The following is a 25,908-nucleotide window of genomic DNA, read 5'->3' as shown; positions in this document are numbered from 1 at the left end:
GTTTGAAATGAGATGGATTAAATATCTGTTTTACTATGCCACTTTTACAAGCAGGATTCCTAAACTTCTTCTCAGTCTTTGAATATCACACCTTACACTTCATTCTCTGCAGATCCTGAAGTGATAGTCACCACTTTAAGGCCAAGTTGGCCTTAAAGATGGAGTTTAGGAAAGGGAAAAAAAAGTGTATTGTAACAGAATTTGACAATAAATATTAGAAACTACATGCACCTTAGGGACTCTTGGTATGTCCTGACCATTGTGCTGCTGACATACCAGCAGATAGTCACAGATGTACCAGCTCTGCAGGGGTAAAACTCTGACTGTTTTGACTTCTCCTGGCATGGAGGCAGGTAGCACTGATCTAAGTGAGCTAGACATGTGTGAGTGCCAAGAAAACAAATCCAGATTTTCATGGACATTTACTGTCCCTCAGCTCTTATGCTACACCCATTTCCATGCTATCTGAGTACCACTAGATATAGAAACAAACCCACCATTTCTCTTAATTGTGCTGCTATTGTGTAGGAGTAATACACTTGTTTTCATTACAGACTATCACTGTTATTATCGCTGTCAAGAAATTACTGGAGGAGAGCTAAGTTAAAAAATGGGCTTTGCATTTAGTTCAGGCCACTATCATCTCTTTCAGAAGTGGCTGCTGAAATTTAGATCCGTTTCATGGTAATATTGTATATTTCTCATTCTAATGAATCTTATGAGTCTTCCATGTTGATTAACAAATCTATTAGTCTTGTCAAGTGCATTTGTCACAAGAGGTCACAAAAACTCCTTGTTAGTTTGGGCCACTGTCATGGAGGGCTTGGAAGAGTCTAAGAAAAAACTCAAAGTATTTGGTAGGAGTGGGAGGCAGGGAACGACATAGGATATTTGAATTGCTTACAGCAAAATTGTGCCACTGAGCAAAGGGGGTATTTCGGTTCACATCAAGTGGAACTTTTCCAGGATTTTTGGTGTCAGTCCTTTGTATAGCTCACAGTGTTAATGAAGAATCTCAAGAGCATTACAAGAAACAATAGGCTGAAACTTAATTTCTTATCCAGGAAGAGGCAGACCTGTGCCATATCTGTTTGGCCATCCAATACCAAGAAAGAATATACAAAGAGCCTGAGACGTTGAAAAAACCTTATGTCTGGGGAAGGGGTAGGGAAGTGGGGGGCAGGTAAACACCCTCCAGCAGTGGAAGGTGCACTAGAAGACATAAATTGTCCATCCTGCTTCATTTCAGGATGAAGTAAAGTTAAGCATCATCCAAATATTACTGGAGATGAATTTCAAATTATGATGAGTGATGAACTGGAATTTTGTAACAGTAAAGTAGACCTATAAGAGGGAGTTCTGTGGATCTCTGAAGAAGGGGGAGCAGTTATGAAGCACAGCTGATCTTGGGCTTTGTTTGAGATGTAGCCACTGAAAAGCAATCCTCTTCTGCCCTAGCTCTTTGGAGGTGGGGTGCTGAGGGGCTCTGGGAGCAAAAGCAGTACCAGCGTAGAGGAGAGGCAGCACGACTCCGGGGATGCTAACCAGCAGCACCAGATAACATAGCAGTGCTGACAGGAGACTGGACAAAGGGGTTTGAAGGGAAGGAGAGACTTCAGAAATGTGCAGGGCACACAAGTGAGGGGAGTCAGGCATCTGAGCAAGAATAGTTGTCTGCCTACCTGACTTTTGGTCTGGTATTTGCCCAAGAAGTGAGATGTTGACAGCTAAGAGATGAGGGCAGCTTTGTGCTTTGTTAGTTTCGTGAATAACTTCTTTCAAAACTGATTTTAGGTAATACCTCGTGTTATTGGTAATGCAGAGTAGTGACTTCTATGACTGCTTTACTGTTTACTTCTATGACTACTATACTTTACGATGGGAAGATATTTTTCTGAATACATTTTTTTACACATACCTCATTACTTGATCAAATCCCTGAAAAAGGCAGAAAGAAACTTTTTTTTTTTTTTTTTTTTTTTTTGTGGTAAGCAGCAAGGGGAAAGATTTCTGAAATCTGATTTTTAATCTGTAGTAGACAGTCCATACATTCAGTAGAGACAGCAGGAAATAAAACAGTAGAGCAAAGACTTTTCTGTGAGAGATTTTCTGGCAGGTGCCTAACTCTGATCACAGTGTGATCTGAGAGATCAGTTAAAAAAAAATACAGAAAGAGAAAATCAACTCTTTTAGGTCTAGGTAAAGACTAAAGAAGTTGAATAAAAGCCACCCAGTCTAAGGATTAAGTACCTCAAGGTGGGATGACAACTTGAAATCATAAAATCATGAATTCAAACTCAATCAGAGAAAATATATTTTCAAACAACATAAATTAGTCCATAGAGTTTGTTGCCAGAATGTTCTGAATGCAGCAGGATTCAAAACTGTACTGGACATATATGTGAACAACAAGAATTATAGTAAATAATAAGAGTAAACAAAACCAATGCTTTTTATACAACCCTCCATATTTCAGCGTAAATATGCTATAATCTATTTAAAAGATGTTCCAAAAACATGGACAAAATGTCCCTTCACAAGCTCCCAAAAGGCTCTCTGCACTTGTGTTTGAAACACCTGGTAGTCAGGGCTGCCCAAGACAAGAGACTGGACTGAAGGGATCACTGGCTTGATTTCTCTGTTCCTGGTTTTCTAAATGTGAGATGGAAGTGGAAACAGTCTGGTGTCTTTATATTTACAGTTCTTTGTCTCTCTGTTTCATCCATCATTCATTCATCTGTTCCTGTTCCATATGTTACCATACTGGAAAAGCAAGGTACATTAACTCAGACTCATAAGAGTTTCATCATTACCTGACTTTCATCCCAGCCAGTAAGAAATATATGATAACTTAGAAAATCATTTTTCCCCTTTTCAGCCATTTTTGTTTCCAAAAGGAACAGAAGATCAGCAAACCACTCAAATGTTGATGGGTCTCGACAGATCCAGTAAAAATAAACCTGTCAGATAAAAGTAAAGAGATTAAGCAAGAAGAAAACTTTCAATAAAACTTCCTAATGATTAGCTCAAGTCATTAACCACAGTGTGTGTGACTCTTCTCCACTGTAAATTTAAACAGAATCACACATCATTTTGATGATGAAGAGGCTCTGTAATTAAAAAAAAAAAAACATTTTCATCTTAAAGATTGAGTGAAGATTGATTCATGTGTCAGTGAAGCTAGGCAGTGCACAAGTTTCCCAACTTCTCCTGCCAGTACACCTTTAACTAAGAGTACCTAATCCTGCATTTCTTGCAAATAGCTTGAAATCCTTTGAAACTTTGCATTGATTTTCAGTTGTGATGAACAGGGAATTTCAATTTTACTCAGCACTGAAGAAAGGAATTCTTGTTTCTCAAGACTTTGTACCATAGGTTGACAGTTGATGTGGTCAAAAGGTATTAGTTATGTACTTCAAGTTAAATACCCTGTATAAAAAAGTCTACAAAATGTCCCTAGTTTTTTTTTTTTAAATGTATGTCTTGCTTAATTTGGAGCATATAATTTCTAGAAAAACATTAAACTGTAACTTTAAAGTTGCCACAGGGGTCTAATGAACCACAGTCCCATGATTTTGTTTTCTATTGGTTAAAGACCTCCTCTCTGTGAAAAATTTACACAGTTTTTTTTCCTCTAAATTTCTCTAGTTTCATCTTCCATATGCTGTTTTTTTTTAATTTATTTTTTATTTTTTTTAATGTTGTAGGCTGGATTGAAGAGCCCACTATTAAAGCTTTGTTTCCCAGGCAAAAATTAGAGGCTGGGATCAAGTTGTCCTGTAATTTACTGGGATCTTGGCATAGGGTAATGCTTGCAGAGGGAATCAAATTGTTCAAACCAGATGGTCAATCACTGTCCATATGATGATGCATGTTTCTATTTCAAGAGTCCTCACTGTGGTATCTTCAGCTGGATCAGGTGAGACTCCCCAAAATCCCTGTTCAGCTCAATACTTAAATCCAGGTGGCCCAGGGACCTCTGTGACCACTCCAGCATGCACATGATCTATTGTCTTACCTACATAAAAAGCATCTTTAAACTAATTAACTATGTATAAAAGACTGTCCTGCATGACCATTTCTGCAGGAACAATTCCTGCTGGAACTGTTTATTTGCATGTACAAGTTAATCAAATTTTCATCTGGAACTATCTGTGGAGTCTCAGAACCTGTGAGACTCATCTCCCAGGATCTTAATCAACACACTAAAACATACAGCTGGCTTAGGCAGGGCAGGAGCTGCCTCAGGGAGTCTTCAGAACAGTTGGAAATTCCCACCTGGAAACCTCCTCCACTAATCAGTCAAATGCTGAGCTGTGAAGGTGTCTGGCAGCACCTCCCATCACCTCATTTCATCTCAGTCCATTGTCTCAAGCCCATCCAGCTGTGCACAGGACAAGAAGGGGAATTCCTGAACCACTCAGGAGATAAATGTCCAAAGTGCACTTGGTGTCTGCCCAGCCACTGCCATGAAGCACAAATGAACCACAATTATATATACCATTTATATATATATGTGTATATATATATATACACAAATTGATTGCCATTCTCATTACTTAAGTTCTGGAGCTCTTGCCATGCTAATGCAATCCATCATTACATTCAAACAGAGGGCAGCAGACCTTGAAATACCCTGTGTGCCAGGCACAGCTGCATGCAGGGACAACCATCTGGAAGCAATATAAGGTCTCTCAGTCAAGAGCCTTAAGCATACATCTCCAAGGCCATTATGTCCTTCCAAAAAAGATACCTGATGTCCAAGCTTGTGTGGTGAGATGGTCTGCATATACTGAGTGGAGAATTTTTGAAGCCTAACTGCAAGACCTAAAAGTTCTTCCTCAGTTATTTATAGCCCCATTGCATGCTTAGGATATGCATTCAGCTAATGTAAATTTTACCTTTGGGGAAATGGATGCTTCTCCAGACCAGCATGAAGCTGGGCAGCAAGATCTGAATGCAAGATGTTGTTTGTGTCTTTATGGTATAATGGCAAAAGGATAAGACAAAAATATCATGGAAAAGGTAAAGAGGTAAACAAAGATAAGTAGTGTAGAGAAAATTAGGACTGACATAAGATAAAGAAATTGTGGCCAGAAATTTGAGGAGAGTTACTGGAACTCTTGGAAAACAGACCACTGAGAAGCTCAGAGGTAATGAAACATCTGAGGCATATGGAGTGGGACTGAAACCAGAGATGAGACAAGAAACCAGGGATGAGATCTTAAAAAGATCAGAACATCAACAATTTGGAAAGAGAACATAGGGTCGTATTTGCAACACACAATTTTCTTCCTAAAATCCTGGGGTAGAACCCAACATTCCTAAATTTCGTGATTCCTCTGCTTGCTCACCAGGAAGCAGGATCAAGAAAATACAGTGATGGAGAGAGTGCTTGTTCTGTGCGCTTCTTTGCCAAGGATTCAGAGACTGACTGCTGTCAGTCATTTCAACAGCTCATAGACAGCGGTTCTCTCTGGACAATGTAATTTTGAGTGTAATTTATATAATGCCTCCAAAGGGATACTTCACAAACATGGAAGAAGCTTAGAAATACACAAACTCAGATTAAAAAGGAATGACATGGAGGTCAGCTATAAACTTATAATGATGGGATGGCTGACACTATTTTTATTGTGACTATGATTTTTTATATTGTTGCAAAATCTCTTAATTTCCTCCAACACATCTCTATTTGTGCTCACCAGACCCTTCTGTTTTTTATTATATCTCAGTATAAAATGTAATCTAGAAGGTCTGTCCCCAAGATGATCACTCTGGGGAGGTCTGAAAATTTGGAAATTATAGATCTTTTCCATAGGATCAATGAGCTAAAGATGCATATTAGACATTTCTGAAGTGAAAAATCAGAGGAGAAACCAGGAAGCTATAAAGCGATTTCCCAAAGTTTTAATATAGCAGGTTGCCAGATTTCTGGTAAGGTGGTGGGAGAAAAATGTGGTAATACCACGCTTCACTGGAGATTTGGTGAAACAGACTAACAGTAATTTGAGATGTTTCCTAGATCTGAGCATGGCGTAAGAGACCATCTGTGGTTTCTGTAAGAAATATAAATGAAGTATGAGCCTAGTAAGCACAGATAAATCATTCAAGGTTAAATAGGGTATTTTTACTGCCCAGGAATAGGACTGTCTGCAGAATGTTAGTACCAACCATCTTTGCTGTTTGCTTTTTCCTGTTCTCTTTTAATGTTTTACTTTACCTGGGTTCACTGCTGATTTACACTGACATAGGTTATGAGGAAAAAGCAAGCCCACTGACTTCATAGCATTTCATTTTTGTGCCTAACAACAGCATTATTTTAAATTAACAGAAATATATAATTTATAGCCTTAAGCTTAATTTATTTATTATTTTGCAGATGAATCCTGAAGTCCCTACTTGTTCCAGATCCACTGCACCTTGAAAATGAGGCCACAGAGCGCTGTCAGTCTGTATCACACTGTGGCTGTTGATTTGTAGTGAGAAATTTCTTCTCTCAACCTCTACTTGATCATCTTATTTCTCAAGTCTTTTCAGCAGTTCATTTTGTGGAAATATATCTGTAGTATGTGTATGTGGAGAGGAGGCATGTGCTCCTAAATGAATAATGAACTGTGTTCAGGGTAGCAACTGGGAGCAAGTGGGCAGGACTGGGCTCCAAGCACGTTCAGGGAAGGAGGAAGAAAAGCCAGCTGATGAACTGAGACAATGTGGTCCTGAAAATGCAGAAATGCTTTCCAGAATATCAGGCTATGGAATTGAAGGAGTGGTTTTAGCTGGTTACAGACCTAGCTGTCACGGTAACAGCCAGTTCGACTGAATTAGGTCAAGCTGCCTCTGGCACAATCCTCTTGAGAAAGGATATCACTTTCTGAAGCTGCAGAAATTCCTTAAACTCATTGATGGTGCAGTTCTGCTGAAGCTGTATCCATTGCACTGCCTCTAATTTTCATGTTAGCAGTGGAAAACATCGGCTAATGAAGAAAGACTGTCATTATAAAAAGTATTTTCAGCCATGACTATAATCTTAGAAAGAAAAGAGCTAGTGAAGAGGGCTGGCCTATGGATAAAAGGTTTGCTCTTCCCTTAGATCAAGGAGGACTTCCAGTATAATACGTTAAAATAAATGCTGTTTATGAAGGAGTCTTCCTTTCTTTACACTGAGTACCCATAATGTAGCACAGCATATTACACATATAATTAAAATACAATAAACACACCATAAAATTCGTCCTTATTAAAACTGTAGAATAAGACCAGAATCAGTGCATTTCTATAATTAAACAATTATTCTGAATTCTGTGTTTTTCTTTTAAGCCTGATAACATTAACTGACTGTGCAATTATTTAGAACCCTTTTTTAGATTTATGATTCATTAGTCTCCACCCACCCCACCCCCATCAACTACATTCATCAGCCTGATGGCTTGCCCAAGTAAACTGTCTTAAATTTTCCGAGTGCTCTTTTTGCAAATTGAGTTAGATGCAGTATTGCTATTAATCAGAAATGTAATGCAAGGACTTGAGTAGTCACTTATTTCTATATTTCTATAATATTCTACTCCCTTGCAATGCATGCATATTTATCATTCATTTTCCCCTATTCTTAATTTTGTACAACAGACGAGGAAAAGCTCAGATACTTCTTTCCTGTAAGGTGAAAGAATATACTGTGTAAATCATCTTCCATCACGCAGAAAGTCATTAATAATTATCTGTTGGTGACCATCTGTCTGTTTCTCCCTGCTCCCCGAAGACAGAAGGGGAGCTGTGGCTCTGAGCAAAGCCATTTTTCCACCAATGAGGTGTAAAAGGTGATGAGCCCAGGGCTGTCAGAGAGACACCTTCATCCCTAGATCTTGCTGCTCTCCCTAGACTTGAGACTGCTCACTGCAAAGCCCTCCTGTATCTGCAGCTGGACACCTCACTGGAAAACCCCTCCTGCTCCTGGATAAGCCATGCTGCCCATGGGCACATGGGCACATCAAAAAAGATCAGAGATCTGCCTCAGCCAGTGGGCCTCTATAGGTGAGGTGCAGCAGTGCCGGCAGCCAGGGGCATGCACAACAGGGCATTGATTTGGAGCTATGGTGGCGGCAGGCAGCCTTTCATATAAGTGCAGGATGAGACATTCATACCCCTACATCTGATGCAAGAGGCCAAAACTTCTCTCAAAGACAGCTGAGGTCACATTTGACAAGTAAGATAGCCCAGTTTTTCAGGCCAAAATGTTATGCTGAGGAACTCACGGACTGGAGTGGACTTTAAAGCAGAAGGTTACCTCAGATAGGTACGGTCAGTCCCAAAGCATATGGTAGAGGGTATTTTAGCAATGAGTAGTTGGACTGCTGTTGAATTTACTGCCATGATATTCTATAGTTGTCAAAAGTCTACATGGGTTTAAAAAGCAATTAGAAAAAGTCATGGAAGAAAAATCTATTAAGGGTTATTAAACACAGAGAGGCAGCTCTTGTAACAAGTTATTACGGAACTGCAAGTTGCTCAAAGGCAAGAAAGTGTACAACAAAGAAATATCACTGTATGATTTTCCATTCTGTACATTTTTCCCATGGCATCCATAAACAGCCACTGTTGGAGAAATGATATAGAGCTAGATGGGTCTTTGGTGAGACTCTTTCTTATGTCCTTATGTAGGGTAAAAGAGAAAGTGGATGTTTGCTAAAATTTGCATCTGATGGATCTGTACAATTTAATCAATTTCAACAGCATTTGCTCTGAAAAATTATATCACTAATGTGAAAAAAAAAGATAATTTTGTTCTCAACTACAGCCAGTAGAAACTTTCCAGCCATAACGAGTAGCAGTTCCCTTCCTCATCACAAAGAATGATGGGGAAATGAAGGCTCTAAGGCTACTTAATTGTGAAGAATCAATTAGATAAAAGTGTACTCTTTGATTTGCTGGGTTTTATTTATTTAATTCATTTTTTAAGTTATACAGCTGCAGACATTATGGAAGCTATGAGTATTTATATCTCAACTGTATGTGGGCAACACTAAGAAATATTAGTTCAATAAGCATAATGATAGCTGTACTCAAATCAAAATGAAGCTGTTAAAAAAAGAAAAACCTCTTATTTATTTCCTTAATAGATATTTCTATGGTACTCATCATGGCAGAGAGTGCTGAATACTTTGAGGAAGATTAAATTATTTGTAATTATACCACAAGTGGAAGGTTTTAACCAATGGAGGGGAGATAAATAATCGTTCTCGACAATATGACTGTTTTTTTTTTTTTTTAGGAATGCTGTGAACTTCCCCCAGAACCTTTCATCCAGGCTTTCAAAGTACTTTACAAACAGTGATGAAGTTTAGCCTTATAACACCTGTGAAAAACAAGCATTGCTATTCCCATTGCACCAATAAGGAAAACAAGATATAGACAAAGGACATATAGAAATCATTATATTTTGTGTTTCATGGGAATTCAAAAAACTGAACTCTATAGCCGAAAACTGTGGCAGAATGCACCATACAATTTTCCTTGTAGACTCACTTAGCCAATATTCTCCCTGAGCTACAGGTGAACACCCTGAGGTATACTATTCTCTCGAAGTATATTTAAATTCAGTTCTTTTCCCCTTAAGACAATGACAGCAATGATAATAATAATTTTACGTGTTTGCATATATAATATGTGAAATATACATTTGTAACACATCTGTGCATATATGTAGCTCTCCTTCCACTGGAAATAATCATTCTGGTACAATGGGAATGTTTGCAAGTACACTTTTCACATCTAGCACATATTTTCATTTTTATTTCCCTCCTTTCTCACAGCTTTTTCTGCCTCAAATATCCCCCCTGGCAATTTGAACCTGTCCTCAACTCCTCAGTTGCTAAAATCCCAGACGCTTTCTCAGTGGCAGCTTGTCATTAAGATGCCAGCTTTAACACTCTTTCATTTAGAAAAATCAGCCCCTTGGCCCCACAATCAGCTCCGTATGTACTGACCCTCTCAGAGATCTGTCCACTCCAATGCAATTTCAACATCTGTCCTTAAATGTGAAATGTTGAACAGTTCCTGATTCAGCTTTTACATTGAAAAAAAGAGCTAAAGGAAGCTGTAAATCTGCAAATTACCACTTGCCATGGTAGATAGGGAAGAACATGTTTAATGCTGATTTTTTTTTTCTCTGTTACCTTCTTATCCCTCACCCTGCCTCACCCATTTTTTTCTTCACCTGTCCTCTTCCTGTGCTGCCACACTATTCTTTAGCAGAAGATGTATAACAGGTTCTCCCATCAAGAGTTTGTTATGTTAATTGGTGCCATCCATGCCTTAGAGCCCACAGTATATTTTTTCAATGAAATAATTAAAGTGGTTTACAGGCAGCAATATGCATCTTGATATATGAATCTCATCCAGAGCTTAAATGCCTTTTTTCGTTCCTTCTTGCTTACTAATGTCCCTCTGATTCTTCAAGGTGAGAAAAGCAGCTGGTGGTTGCTTAAAGCAGCATTTTGGGTAAGGACAGACACCCAAGGGCCTGCGTGAAGTCTGTGGCTGGACAAGGAGCAAGTGCTGTCATCAGTGCTCCCTGAAATGACCCTGCAAGATTTGTTTTATAGGAAAGAAGACAATTTTGACTTCTAGCTCTCTCTCTATATTGGTCTAGTTATGAAAGACATTCTGCATTTGTCTCCACTTTCTATGGAAAATCTTATTCAGCTTTTACTAAAAACACTGCAACTAGGGCTACTTAATTCCTCAGGAAATGACAGGGAATTTGGGAGACCTTACCACACAACGGCTCCTGAAGCAGCTGGAAAGTGAATGATTGTGTCTGAGGGCAGGTTATAGCACTCAAGTGAGTCTCCAGCTCTGAATTGCCCTTCTACCCTGGCACACAATTGGCTTATTTGTGGAGTTTTTTAATGGAGTGATAAACTTTCCCACCTACCTTCTGCAACGCCAGTACCGTGTTAGGATTGCAGCACTTGTACCAAATGGATTTTAAAATAGAGGCAAATGGTGTGACTCCTATCCCTGCTGCAATGCACACACTCACTCCGTAGTGAAAAACATCTGTGGTTGCAGATCCATACGGTCCATCCACAGCCAGTCTACAGCAAGAAAACATTTAGTCAGGGGTCAGCAACATATAAAGTGACAGAAAAGTTAAAATGTGTTGGGCTACGTGTTTTCAAAATTGAGCTTCTGTTAAAATAAAAGAGGAATGATGTGCCTAAGTTGGCATGTGAATAACCCATACAAACACATTTAATTTTCATTGGGTGTCATTTAATAGCAAAGCAACTGTTTTTTTCTGAAATGAAAGAACAAGAGCACCCATGTGGGTTTGGGGCCTGGCCATCTATTTAAGCATGCAATTGCAATTTTCTGGCTTTCTGAAATGTGATTAGTCATATAATTGCATGTCCAAATTTAGCTGAGGAATTTGCATATTTAATTACGAATTACTGAAAAGCATCCTGTTTTAGAGCTTTATTTTCTGTATTGTATATATCAAAGTAAAGATGAACTGATTATATAAATCATTTTGAAAAGTTCTTATGTATTAAAGTAATAAAAGAGAAAACAAAAAGAGGTCATCATATGCAAGGAAACTAATATTTTCTCAGCTCTTTCAGAACAACTAATATTTCAGAAATTCATTTTTGGCAATAATACTGTACTTAGTATCTGACATAGAGGTGAAATTTGTAAGGAGAAACACTTATTTATATTGCTAGCCCCTATAATCAATGTTGCTGATGTTGAAGCATTTATTTTGATCAACATTAGAGATGAAAAAGATTATTAAATAATCTGTTTTGTTCCTCTAGAAACATGAAATGTAAATACACACTGCTTTTGAGTGCTCTGTCTAGTCTGTCTTTAAAAAACGTAAGTGCTCTGAAAGATTGTTTCACAATCTAACACCAAGTCTTCAGAAAAATGGCCTTTTTCTCCTTCTTTCAGTTTTTCTGATGTTTTGTGATCTTTCTTGCATAAGTCATCTTAAAAGTTCAGTTTCAACAGTATGAACAAATACGCAGACATGGGGACAATTAGGTGTTTTAACAGGAAAGAAAAGTAGGATCACCAAGCAATGGTACACATCAATATAGGGACACAACGGGTCTGAAACCTGATTGTTGTTTTCCTGAAATGTACTTGAAGTCCTAGCAAATGTTCTCCCTTTCATTCATACTTGTCACGTGGCTTGTTTTAATTTCAGTATTCCAAACGCTTTGCAACTGCAGTAGCAAATGAAACAGGAACTCGGGGATAACTTTTGAAAATCTGGCCTCAGATATAAACAAAATAAATTATTTTTAATGTATGTCATTATTCAGATTACTGTCAAGCCCTGTGCTTTTTGAGCACTCAAAATTTCTTGTAAAACGGGAATGATTTAGGTTATATATGTAAAATGTTCTACATAGTTCAATGTGGGCTTGGTAGCAATTCTCATTATTGTTAGTAGATTGAGAAGAAATTGATCTGGAAGGAATTTCAAGAGATTATTTAATCTGTCAGCATGCTATAAACCAGGATCAATTTTATCTAAATCATTCCTTACAGGTATTTGTCTTGTCAGTATGTTCCTAAATCACCAGGTGACAGAGCTCCCATCATTGGTTTGAATGCCTTGCTGTGCAGCAGCTAGAGAGCTTAGCCTAATACAAAGACTCCAAGAAGGCAGGGAAAGAGAAACTGAACTATACAACCCATTCATTTGAACCAGAGAGTATGTTGGAAGGCAGGAAGATAGTAAACAAAGTAACAAAAAATATATTTCATTTGCTTATGCCAAGAGAGGACTAGAAAATAGGGACATAGACTGTTCCTAGCTATGGATTACAAATATATTTTAGATACAAGTATATTTTCTTTTCGTATTCCTTTATTAATTACAGTATGCATACTTTGTTTTTAGAACCTTACCTTATCATTCAATTGCTAAATGTCTTTTGTCTTCTGCTTGGTTTCTGCAGAATGTCATTTTTGACTATAGCTACCAGTTTGGTATTTATCTTTAGATACAGAAAAATGTGAAAAAGACTTGTTTTTTTGCTTTATTGCTAGCTTAACTATTGAAATAATCTTTTTAATATATTTCAAGAAAGCAACTGGACTGTGATATTAGGCAGCCTAACAAGATTATAAAGAAGAGGTTTTATATATGACAGTGCTGTTTATTTCAATGCTGCATTGTGGCCAGCAACATTTGATAATATTTTTCTCTTTCTCCCTTACACTGGCTGTCAATCACTTCGGGCCATTTGTGCTCCAGTTCTGCTGAAATAGCATAATTCTCATTCCAGTTGCCTTTAACAAAGGCTCAACTTTCATTTCTAATTCTTATTAACTGATAATGCAAGGACCACACTAGACTTTCTTCTCTGCCCCCACAGTCTTTTTGCCTCTGGAGCTTAATGGCATCCATAAGCTTTTTAGGGGAAAGTTCACTAGCATCCAAGTCCCACTAAATTATGTAAATGTAGTTAAACAAGTGCCTTTTGCTGTTTAGTTTTACTGCAACCACCTCATCAAAAGCAACTTTCTTGGGGGGAGAAGCAGTCACTTCAGTGGCAGACCCTACACACTCCCCTGCAATTGAAATGATCCTCTGTTGTTCTGTTTTCTGTGGTGAAAATCTCCACTATGGCTGTGAGTAGCTAAATGGTTTGAATCCATCACATGTAGAGCCAAATATTTAGCAGGTGTAAGTCAGGATGGCTCCATTAACTTCAGCAGATCCCTGCTGTTTGCAACAATGAAGGATCAACATTTTGCTTGGATTAAGATGCCACATACAGAATATAAATGTCAATAACTTTTATATATTAGGACAAGATTTGGGCATCAGAGACAGAGTTGAGGGAGACTGTTAGAAAGAAATAAGGTTCAGTGAGAGGTTTCTGCAGCCACCAAATATCTGTGTAACCAGAAGAGGTAAACTTGATATTTGGATGGCAGGTGATATGTGCCAGAACATAAGCATCCAAGCAAAAATCTAGCAGACATCTTCTAAGATTATTTTAATTTAGTTCACAAGTACCCCTCTATCAAAATGGATATCTATAGATATAGATGGTGAAGATTTAGATGATAGCAATAATGATATAGATATCGATATGGACTTTAAATCTTGGATTATTCATCGGGTCTTCTTAATAGCTACTGGACTAAGCTCATAACTGTATTTATTTTTTTTTCTTTTTTTTTTTACCATAATGGCATATTTCTGGATCCAGAACTATGATCTAATACAGTGCCATAAGGAACACCCACAGAATTAATTGAAATAAAAAATGTTAAAATTTATTTTAAAACATAAAATTAATATTTTAAAATGTATTGTTTGATATTCAAACCTTGGTAACATCCACAACTCCTTGAAAGCTTTTTCCTCTGCTCCAAAGGCCTTGAAGAGGGCTGCAGTCCAGTCCCCAACCACCCTGATGTGAACACTGAAGAAGTCTTCCTCAGGAGCTGAGGTGAGGGTGAAGGGGTGCCACTCCAGCGACGACACCGATGAGCACTGCAGAAAGATGTACTGACCAGCTTCCATTTTAAAGCCATGCTTCTTCATGTGAAGCTCAAGGACTCCAGAAGAATGGGTCACCACCTGAACAATAATAAAAGGGAAGACCTTGTTTTCCTTGAGAAGAGTAATAGTTTGTTTCCATTAAGCTACAGCTGAAGATTTAATAATTTCTACTTGAGTTCAGCTATGAGTTGATCAAAATTGGGATGCACAGTAATTTGTAAATGTCTTGTAGGTAATGGCCTAACCTCTGTGTTGCAGTGCTGCTGCTGCCCAATAACTTGCAAGCATACACAGTATGAAACATGCAGCAGCTTGCTTTGTGAGTCTAAGAGACAGATTAAAGGCTGTAACAAAGCAACATTTTGTCAACTTTCCATCTTAGTAGAGCCTACGCAGAAGTACTCCTTGACAGGCTAAAATAATTTTCCAATTTTACTCTCATGTAACACAATTAACTTGTATGTATGGGTAGGATTATTGTTGGTTTGGCAAGAAGAATCAAGCCCAGTGGAGTTCAATCCTAAAATACTTTTATTAAGAGGTAATCTCAGTTAAGCAGACAGTTTTATATGTCACACATGGCATACTGAGATGCTCAGATCACAACCACCCTATGAAATCAGAGGCATGACTTATCCTGGATGTTTTCCCCCTCGCACAAGATAAGCCTGCTTCTGATCGCTGGCTTGATATGTGTAGACACAGCTGCTCCAGCAGCCACATCCCTGATTCATTCTACCACAAATTAAATGGGGCCTCAGCACACAAAGGCATTTCCAACTGGGATAAATTGTCACAGTTGTACTAGTTTTAATGATGCTTTGACTATTTATGCTGACTGATAATATAACGCTTAATCTCCTTGAAAGACTCCAGATTTTAAAGTAAAAACTGTACTGTGCTAAAGTCAAGAGCCTCTGTGCTGTTTACTGCAGTGGAAGATGTGCTTCAGTTCACTGAAAAGAGAGAGCCTCAGCACAGAGGTTTGTGATATACTGGTGTAGCCTTGTAAGTCTGGTATTTCATTAATCAGGCTTGGTCCCGTATGGAATATTCTTATGGACTTGCTATTGGAATAAATGCAAAAAATGCTAAAATCAATACTTGGCTGAAACCATAGTAATGATGAAAGAGCTGCTGAAGCTGGAAGTAAAAAATAAGGTCATAATATAGAGAAGTTATCTATAAAAGATAAAAAAGTCATTGGCATTATGTTCTTTTTACACAGACATGCACGCTATGTTACATACCTTAGTAATGACCACCTCCTGTTGAAATCTCCAGAATCTAACAATTCTTTCGCAGATATACAACACCACAGGACTTAAAACCCACTTCCAAGCCTGCAGGAAGTTGCATATTAAAAAACAACATTTATTTCAACTTCTACAAAAATGTTTTGCATTTCTGGTTTAAATCAGCAGATAGCCTAAAATGAAAGTGTTTGCTTTCTCTTCTGTGATTTTTCATTTGCCTTTCTCAAGAGAGTATTTCTGTTGCTACCACAGCAATTCTGGCGTTCTCACAGAACAGACATATGGGACTCCATCACAGGCACACTCTAAAAGCAGTGCTAATATCTATCTGTGTTCTGGCCAAGAAGAGTCCTTTAAAATCCATTCCTACTAAAAGGCAAAAAGATTAATCTATTTAGGAGTTATATAGAGAGATTATTGGACCCGAAGAAGTATAGATGCATACATTGATAACCATTATAGCCTCACTGTTTTGTTGCTCCTCAAAGTCTGAAATATTTCAGAAGGGTTGGATACGAGTACCTCTTATTGTCAGCTGTGTGTTTTCTGAAGCTGCATGAGAAAACATTCAGTCCCAAATATGCAATTAGAAAAATAAAATGTATTTCCATTTAATCCATTAGTCGGCTCTGTATCCATAAATGTATTTTTTCCATCTAGGATACTAAGATGATTGTACTTTAATTGTTGCAGAGGATTGCTGTACTTGTACTTGCTGATTGTATGTCCTGATCACTAGAATGATCCAGGGTACTTGGCTATTCAAGGATACTAGCTGATGATTTTACTGAGTTGTACCATGACAGCCTAGATAATTAGATGTAATTGAATCTTCAGAATTAAAAAAAAAAAAAAAAAGTTTGTTTGTTTGTTTTAGGAGATACAGTTTTATTTCCAGTTCAGCTACATGCATAACTCATGTTAGCAATCTGAGTTCTCCACCATCATTTGGCTTTTAAAATTTCCAGAGTAACTTTACTTGCTGAAACATTGACTTTGCTCCACAAGCTGGGTAACAGGGGTTATAAAGTATCTTTTATGAGAAGCAAGCCATAAAATTATGTGGCTTCCTTAGAACATGCTTGGAGGATGGAGTAGCAATTTCCCAAGGTTAAGTCTTGAAAATTAAATAAATTAAAAAAAAAAAAAAAAAAAAAAAAAAAAAAAGCATGATTTAATAATGGGAAGAAACCATCATAAGCCTGAAGATTCTGAGTTAAAGCAGAAAGCCAATACATCCATTGTCCCTAAATACTACAGGTGTCTCTGCACAGTGGGTAATCACACGTCTTGAATATATTAGCATACATCAAGGCACAATAATGATGAGACCTGTTTTTCCTCCCTTCCATTTGTGCTACCTGTAAATAAAAGCACGTGACAGGAATGTTAAGGCTGCAGGCTCTCCCATGCGAGAGCTCAACTGAGATTTCAAATGTGCCATTGCTCCCATGCAATGGAGCATTCAATCCAAAATATCTTGTGGCTGGTTTCCAACAACAGGGCATCCACCAGGAGGGGTGGGCTGCTAAACAACATGGCTTCTGGACAGAGATACGAGATTTGGAGCAGGGTGGGATGGCTGAGAGAGGGGCTCTACTGCCTCAGCCTCCCCCGGGAGCCATTGTGTGTGCACTGGTGCCATGTTGCACAATCCCAGCTGTGCACAAGCCTGTCCCCCTCTGCTCAGCCACATCTGCCCCTGCCCTGCCAGTACTGCCATCACTTCTGAGCCTCTGAATGGATTTGAGCCCGCTGCAGTTTCGAGCATGTATCCCACCATAGCACACCACCCATCCAGCAAAGCACTGTTCCTAGAAACAATCTATATGCCCTATGGTAATAATGTAACTTTGCAAGTATGGCCTTGGGTATGCAGGAGAGTGTGGCAAAGTGCATTTAACATGGAGAAGCGGAAGTTCTCTCCAGTTAGCTTTACGATAATGAATGTCAAAGCATGCTGTTGGAAGAAAGTTCGTGTCTGTATTCACAGTGCGTAGCCATGTATTGATTTTTATGGTGACATGTAGCTGAAATTTTTAGAGAGGCATTCATTTTCTCATTAATATTCAAGTTGGGTAGTGGCTAACAATAGTTTAGTTTAAGAAAAATCTATGTCAGCCATTAAAAGAGCTGCAAGATACTGAATGCTAATTTTTCCCCTTTACTTTAAGATTTCCTTTCATATGTTTTCTCTTTCTGGAAGAAACAACAAAAACTTGCATATGAGCAAGCTAAATCTTGAGCTGTAAATGTTAAATGATTTTGTTTAGATGCTAGACATCTGACACACTGTACAAGTCTGCTACTTAATTACCTCCTGTGGATTTGCAATCTTGTTGCAGCAAAACCACCCTTCCGTGGGACATTTTTCCTGCCTTTTGCCTTTCTCTTTCATAATTCATTGTTTCAAATTCTATCCATTTTTCCCAACTTAAGACATCAAGGTTGGACGACAGGAAGTATGTGCCCCAAAGCAAGGACATAATTTTATCTCTAACTTATTCTCCCTTAGTATATAGACTATTCATATTAAAACACTATTAGTTAAAATAATAATAATAATTTGAATCTCTAGCTGTCATGTTCATTGTATTTTCTGTATCTCTACCCTTATAAGATTTTCACTTGGAGGCTATTTTCATGCAATAAACACATCAAGGATATTGGTGATGCTGAACAGTAAAAACTAAATGTCTTAAAAAAAAAAAAAAAAAAAAAAAAGAAAGGAAGAAAAAGGGTCCAATTCTGAAATCTATACCCTTCAAAGGGAATGTTTGCTAACTAATGTTGCAGAAATAATAATTATTAATAACACCTAATTTTTACACCTTTATCTTTACCTGTCTATACAGATTATATAGGAGTTATATAGGAGGTGGGGATCACTATCTTCTCTGGGCACATGGAGAGGTTGTGGAGCAGAAATATGCAATTACTCTCAAAACATGACACTAAATGCCAGTCTTTAGCATTGTACACTCCAGCCCCCCACTATCTAAGACACACAGCCTCTCAGGGAAGGACATTAGGTTAAAAACAAAAAACAAACATCACTCTTACCACAGGTTTCTTGCCAGAAAACTGCGGCAAAGGGCACTGAGTGACTTTCTCCCATTCCAAGTAGTGATCTTTGCAGTAAGTGACATTATGAAGCAGCAGACTCTGGGATGTCTGACCTCGGATTAGCTGACTTAAAACAAAAATACTCATCAGTAATATGCTTCTTTGCAATGTTTCTATGCATCTGTAGGTTTTGTACTAGTAACTTGAAAGCAGACATGAAGAAAACTGAAGTTCAAGAACTGGACATTTTGTGCCTATTCTTTTCTCTTTACATTTCCTTTAAGTTTACCATGACTTTTTGACCAAGTGCAAGAAGTATGTTATAGTATTGGTAGACATCAGTGCCAATGAAGGGTGGAGAGTTCTTGCACAAAGAATGTATGTTTTACTTTCTGTGGCAAAATCAAAATGATTTCCAAGTTCTTTGGAGCAGACACTTTGACCCCCTCTATATATGAACATCTGGTATTGTTTAGAAAAACAATAAAATTTTATAGTGACAGACCTTCTCTTTCCTTTGCTGCTTTCTAAATGCATTTTTAAAAGCTGCAAATAAAGTTGGAGGACTGTAATTAGATGTGTGTTTTCTAAACATATTAAATTCTAGCTTCTTTACTTCAGAGAATGTTAATGATGTGAATTTTCCCAAACATATCAGTCTTGACTGTTCAGTTTAAATAGGTTTCAGCTGGTGTTGGTTATGGGTAGAGAAGGAAGATTTTTATGAGAAATCCTGTGCGTTTCATATAGTTTCTCTGAATTTTCCTGTACTTACTTTGACTCTACAGGTTTAGCCTGTCCTGCTCACTTGTCTTACAAAAGACAAGGAGACAAGAAGTGCTGCCTTCTTTTACATGGCAGTGTCATCATCTGCCACCTGTTCAGATGGAAGGACAGAAAAGGAGGTAGGTTCGAGTGAGCAGTTGGTTTTGTGCAGTCAGCTGGGAAGGAGGAAGAGATGTGAAGTGGATGAATTTGTCTTGATTGGATGACTTGAGTCTTGACTTTTGACTCTCAACTTTTCATAAATCAAGTGGTGTTAGAGATGTGTTGGGGCAGCAGAAACTGCTTTGTTGCAGTGCACTCCCCACTTGGTGCAAGCATCAGATTCACCTAATCTTATTAGTAGAGCTGCTAAATGAGTGTCCCCTTTTCAGGGAAATCTATTGCTGGGAAAATTCAATCAGCTGGCTAGGTAGAGGGAGCATACAAAGCCAAAGAGTTCTGAAGGGTCCACTGTAGTTGTTTGAAATTGGATTCTTAAAGATTTAAAGGTGAGAACTGGGGGGTGTTTTTTAATCAGGCCAGGATATAGTTTACGGCATGTATTTGCAGCCATGACTCTGAAACTTGGGACTAATTAATTAGGCCAGTTTCAGGAACCCTCAAGGCCAAACTAAGTGTGGCAAGTCTCAAATCACAAGGAAGGAGGTGCAAAAAGTAACAGACCTCAAAGCATTGAACCAGTCTGTTACCTGTCCCATGGTGACTCCATGTACCTCGCGGAAGCAGACGTGCACAGACTGGGTGGGGGCTAACAAATTCCTGTGTGTCAAAGAGCGATGGTCTGCATGTGCTTCACAGGTGGGCAATACCATCTGAATGTTTTATGAAATGGACATAAAAGGATATTGTCATCACACCAGGTGACACTGCCCTTAGATCTGAAAAGCATTGCAAGAGCTTGAGGTCATGCGTACACTAGGTAGTCAGCAGGAGAAGAACTATAGAACAAAGCACTTTTTGTTGAGGGCCTTACACTGTACAAGTTTTAGTATTACAAAGACTTAGGACTAGGTCTAATTCTGTCCCATGAACGGATCATTTGTTAGTGCTTGGACCACAGAGACAAGACTTTTGGTATAGTTTCATCTCCAAAAACTCCACACTATACAGTCTGAGGTTATGCAATGATGTGAAAAAAAATATAGTAAGTGAGGAAGAGCATGAGATTTGCCTCACAACTGCACTCCTTATCTGAATTACAAGAAAGTAGATGCACTGCTGGAGATTCATAATAATGCTATTGCAGAGAAATGAAAAAGGGAAATGAGGGGAAGTGCACAAGGGAGAGGAAGGGTAAGACGTCAGTGGAACTGGAAACAGAAGATGGAAATGTTTTAATTCCCAGTCTCCTCCTTGCTCTCACACTGCACACATGATTTATCAACCCCTGAGTTTCCTGGGAAGGCTCTCCCATCATGCTGTCCCTCAGCATGAGAACCAGGAACCCTGTACCAACAGGATGGACCTTCCTTCCATGCTGAGTAACTGGGAGACCATCAGTGACCTGGCAGTCATTTCTCTCCATAAAAGCCACCTGACTGGGCTAGTCTTAACCTTGAGTTGTTTAAGCCTGGAGAACGACCGTGGTTCACAGTGTAGTGCCTACTGTTACTGCAGTGATGAAATTTGGGATTCCTTCCACCACAGTGAAAGAGGGGGAAAATCATTTTATATTTATGGATGCAAAAGAGATTGTTGTGCACAGGAACATTCACCTCTGAGCAGCTGAGTTGCTGAAAGCCTGGCAAGTTTGTACAAGCTCTCTTGAAAATGCCTCACAACAACTATGAGCATAAGGACTCCTTATCAATTAGAGCCCATGAAGGCCCCTATTCTAGGGATGAAAGTTCATTCAGACTGATGCATTGATAAGCTGCAGGTCATAAGAAAGGTAGATGGCAGAAGAGTATTTGGCAGAACTAAAACACAGAAAAGTCCTCAGAAAAGTGGTGTGTTTTAATTTCAAAATATTTTCATTTTGCAATCTGTCTCCAAGCAAAGATCCCAGCAGTTTGTTAATAGAAAAGCACAGATTTGAATCGTGTTTCATCTCAAACTGTGTACACATACCCCATGTAGTTCATGCAGATACTTACCCCATACCATGGATTATTAAACCAATAAAGAAAACCACAAAGAGGTGGTGGGTATACCAGAACACCTCATAGCAGGACCTTCTGATGAGCTCTGTGGATGAAGTCATGATCAAAACAAGAGCCACAGTTATCACGACTCCAGTTACTCCAGCTATGGTGGTCAGCACCTCTCCTGTTGTGTTCTAGAATGAGCATATATTATTACTATTACTATTGTTGGTGTTGTTACTACTATTTTCACTGTTAACATTGTTACTGTGATTACTATTATATATGAAATCAAATTCTACAGTACATTTTCAGCATACGAAGAAAAAAACACAACAACATAAAAAGACACACAAGTAAGGCAAACTTCAATTTCACTGTAGAAGAACACGGAAAAACATCCCCCTGTTCTATTTCTACTCCGGTTTATCTCAGGTTTATCCCAAACAGATGTGTAAATGTTTGCTTCTACTTATTTGTTTCAAGAATTAAAAGGAGGAAATTAGGCAGTCTCAGTTGTACTTTTATCTATTTATCTTATGCAAAAGTGTCTCAGAAAAAAAAAAAAAAAAGGAAACAGAGTAGAGAAAAGAGAAGATTAAGCCTAGAGATGTAATAACCAAAACAACATTACAAACTGTCCTATTCATGTGAGGGTGATAAAGTGAGGTGCTAAGACACCTGCAAAGTGTGGGGCTTTTCTGTGCTTTTTTTTTATCTCAAAGTCTGTGAGTTCTTAGCAGCCCTGAAATGGTGTATAAAAATGGCATGCTCTCATTTACTTAAACAGCATATCTCATTTACTTGTTCCTTACATTTACCTGTACAGTCATTGGATAATATTTACTTTTTTTGAAAGACATGTTTATGCTTATATTTATATTCACATTTTTTTCCTTGTCAGCATTGAAACATTAATATTCTGGGCTACATCAGGTTCCTTTTTTGTTCATGACTCACAGACATCAGCACAGGTCTGTTACATCTGTCTAAACCCACCAAAATAAACTGAAGTGAGAATGAAGATGTATTTTGAACACAACAGTTAGATGCTGATCTCAGAAAGTGCAAATCATGAAGAACAGCAGTAAAAGTCTCACACACAAGATGAGACTCAAGCTAAATATGCCAGCAGAGTGTAAATGAAGTCTCTACTTGGCCTGCAAAGCATTTATATATATCTGTTTTTCTGGGGCTGATGTGCAAGAATGAGGGAATTGAGCATGCCTACTGGATCGTGAGTTGGTTCTACAGTTTAATACCCTAAGAAAAAAAAAACAACACATATTGTGCTTCAAAGTGCACTCATCTGATATGGAAATGCTAGAGGTGATAAAATTCCACAATGTCATTTTTACAGTCACTTTTTACAGTAAAATCATTCTTTCAAATGTTCACACTTGACAGCACACAGCACATTTTCAAATTGGCGCCTGTGAAGAGTGTATTCAGATTCTTTAACATATTAACAGGATTGATCTAGGTGATATTTTGAACATTTCCACTACAGTGGCTAGTTTGAATGTTGAGATGAAACAAGGAAAAATGTCAAAGACACTTAGTACATCGCTACTGGAGGGTTAAAATGGAACAGAAAGAGAAACCTGAATTGTTGTTCTCAGAACTTTCTTCTCTGAAGTTAGAAGAAATCTTTTCTTTGCTTTCCTTCATAATTTATTAATTCTGAGTATAGCTGCTAAGACAGAAGTGCGAGATAAGAGAAATATAAACATTAGAGCTTAGAGTATAATCTAGGCCGTAAATTAGAAAGTAATTGTGGGGTCTATTACTATGAAAAATCTGGGAAAGAATCTCAGAAAACGCTAGCTTTCCTTCTCAAGGGTATTTAGGATCTTAATGTTAATTAGAAGCCCACCTATCAATTATAGAGGAAGACTTAGTGGAGAAAAAAATGCATACTGGAAGGCAGTAGGTTGCCATTCAGTACTGCGAGCTCTGCTATGTTCTGGGGGAACATTTCAAATATAAGTGGTGAGAATGGGCACCGAGTATTCAGAGATACTAGGCAGCTTTGTCCTTGCTCACCGTTCTGCTTTGGCTATTTTCTCAGCACTAACATTTGTATTCATACTCTTGAGACCATTGATTTGCTTATTTTTCTTCAAACTTAAGAACTGTTTATTTGTTCGTTTTGAAAGATGCAAAAGTCACATTATCTAAACTGGAGAAGAATGGAGAAAAAACAGGACAAAATGCCTTGTAACTGAAAAGCACTATGAAAATCTTCTGATGGTTGTCCAGCCATCATCTCACTTTATTTCTGATTGAAAGGCTCCCAATCCATGATGTTCAAACAGCCTTCACTATATGCTAGATATGCAGGAATTTCCTCAAGAGCAGAAGCAATACATATGGGAGTCTTGGCAGGACATACAGCATACAGCAATGTACACAAGGAAACAGATAGCATCTGATGTACAGTATAATGTAATAACGAAAAAAGCAGAGCAACTTTTGCATGTTTTACACTCATGCATTGCAGAAAGACTGTGTTTCTCTTTACTTCATGAGTATTTTAAGGAAGATCTCCACCCATGCTGAGAGCAATCAGAGCAATTTATTTGCAGGGCTCAGATGCCCATAGTCCTGCACACGCTGTCCCTAGCTTCCCAGTGCGTAGGATATAGTGCTTCCTATAGACAACAAGCCTCTGGATGTTGCATATTATTTTCCCTGGTCAGCCACACTCTACATGTAATGGAGCAGAACCAACCCCCAGACTGGGAAGATAACACATGGGGAGAGGCAAGTAACAACTGTGAAAGAAATGTTATGTACAATTGCTGTTTTATCCTTTGTTGCTTCTCTTTCTAGAAGGAGGAAGAAAGAAAAAGAGAGAGAGAAGTTGTGTTTGCTCTATATATTTATAGTTTACTTTAGTTCTTTAAATTCCTTGCAGGTTTGTTTCATTGTCTACTATTCATGACACTCCTTACCCCCCCCAGCTGTCTCCTGACAAACTAATTAAAATACTATAGACATTTCTTTGAGCTTAGTAACCTGAAAATTGCAGCTCTGAGTAAGTGTTTTCAGCTGAAATTGAGGTTAACCTCTGGCAGCACCTTCTCGCTCTGGTTAAAAGGCTTTGAAATATAGTTTTCCCGACAATAGAATCCACAGAGGAAATTTTTTTCATGAGGAAAACCAAAAAGTGGCAGCTTACCATTTCATAGGTTCTGATTGGGTTCAAGTAGCTTTCATTTGGGCTCTTGCCAAGGCCAGAAAGTTTTTTCTGTAACTCCCCTGCTTCTTTTGACTGGCTGTTATGATACCGCTCGATGTTGATCAAGTGGGCAACAATATGGATGGCTGCATTAGGGAAGAATGGGGCAAAATTATACATGCTTGCGTGTGTCCATTGCACCAGAAGGAGCTTCATTAAGCACACTCCAGGCTATTTGAAAAGCCTGTGCACAGATCGAGAGCATTGCATGGAATAAACTGAAAATTTGATTTTATAAGTTTTATAAGTTGCAACTGCTTCAAACTGGAGAGGAGAAGAATTGCTCCATGGTCATCTCCCATGTTTACAGTCAAGTGTCCTGCAGGCTTTGGTGTCACTGAAGGTGAACCTCTTGAGAGATGAGATAAAGGCGGTTTTTGGTTCACAAGATTCTACCTTGTCCATTTTAGGCACAGACTATGTTGCAGCTTGAAATAAGAAGACTTAAGAGACGCAATCTTCCCTTATCAACAAGCCAAGCAGATATAGTATCACATTATGCTGGTGGAGCCTGGGAAACCCACAGGAACTATGATTTTAAGGAAGAGGTCTGAATCACAGGATTAGCTCTGATTTGCCCTGAGAATAATATATCACCTCTACTTCTGGCCTGCTCCCAAAAGGGATAGCAAATGGCCAGTTTAGAAAAATGTCTGAGTGAAGTAAGAACTCTCTCATAATCCTTTTCCTGAGTAGGAAGATGATAATTTCAAAAGAGGAAAAAATACTTTGTTTTATTATTGGCTAACATAGATAAAGTCATAATCATGCTAGGTGTAGGGTTTCACAGTTTTCAGTATGAGAGATTCTCAAATCCATTACAGGAAAGTTGTAATTAAGGCAAAGTATTAAACGCTGAAGGATGAAAAAAACCTTGAAAAAAAATTATGTGTTTACAGTAGAGCTATTAGGATACACTATTTCTAATTTTTATAATTA

The 25,908-nt window shown here is 38.3% G+C and overlaps 1 protein-coding gene across 1 annotated transcript in view; it reads right to left on the bottom strand.

Moving 5' to 3' along the window:
- The window catches only part of NOX3 (NADPH oxidase 3), a 31,059-nt gene extending 5,970 nt beyond the window's left edge, over nucleotides 1-25,089 (bottom strand). Inside the window, exons 1-7 of the mRNA XM_040551130.1 lie at nucleotides 24,910-25,089; nucleotides 21,738-21,919; nucleotides 18,853-18,982; nucleotides 15,784-15,876; nucleotides 14,358-14,611; nucleotides 10,934-11,096; nucleotides 2,814-2,960 (exon numbers count right to left, since the gene is read on the bottom strand). Of these exons, the coding sequence (XP_040407064.1) occupies nucleotides 2,814-2,960; nucleotides 10,934-11,096; nucleotides 14,358-14,611; nucleotides 15,784-15,876; nucleotides 18,853-18,982; nucleotides 21,738-21,919; nucleotides 24,910-25,089 (1,149 nt within the window). The remainder of the gene's footprint in view (nucleotides 1-2,813; nucleotides 2,961-10,933; nucleotides 11,097-14,357; nucleotides 14,612-15,783; nucleotides 15,877-18,852; nucleotides 18,983-21,737; nucleotides 21,920-24,909) is intronic.
- Nucleotides 25,090-25,908: the final 819 nt, after the last annotated feature.

Source organism: Cygnus olor, chromosome 3 (assembly GCF_009769625.2).
Source record: "Cygnus olor isolate bCygOlo1 chromosome 3, bCygOlo1.pri.v2, whole genome shotgun sequence".
Taxonomy (NCBI): Eukaryota; Metazoa; Chordata; class Aves; order Anseriformes; family Anatidae; genus Cygnus; species Cygnus olor.
This window is presented reverse-complemented; position numbering and strand designations above follow the sequence as displayed.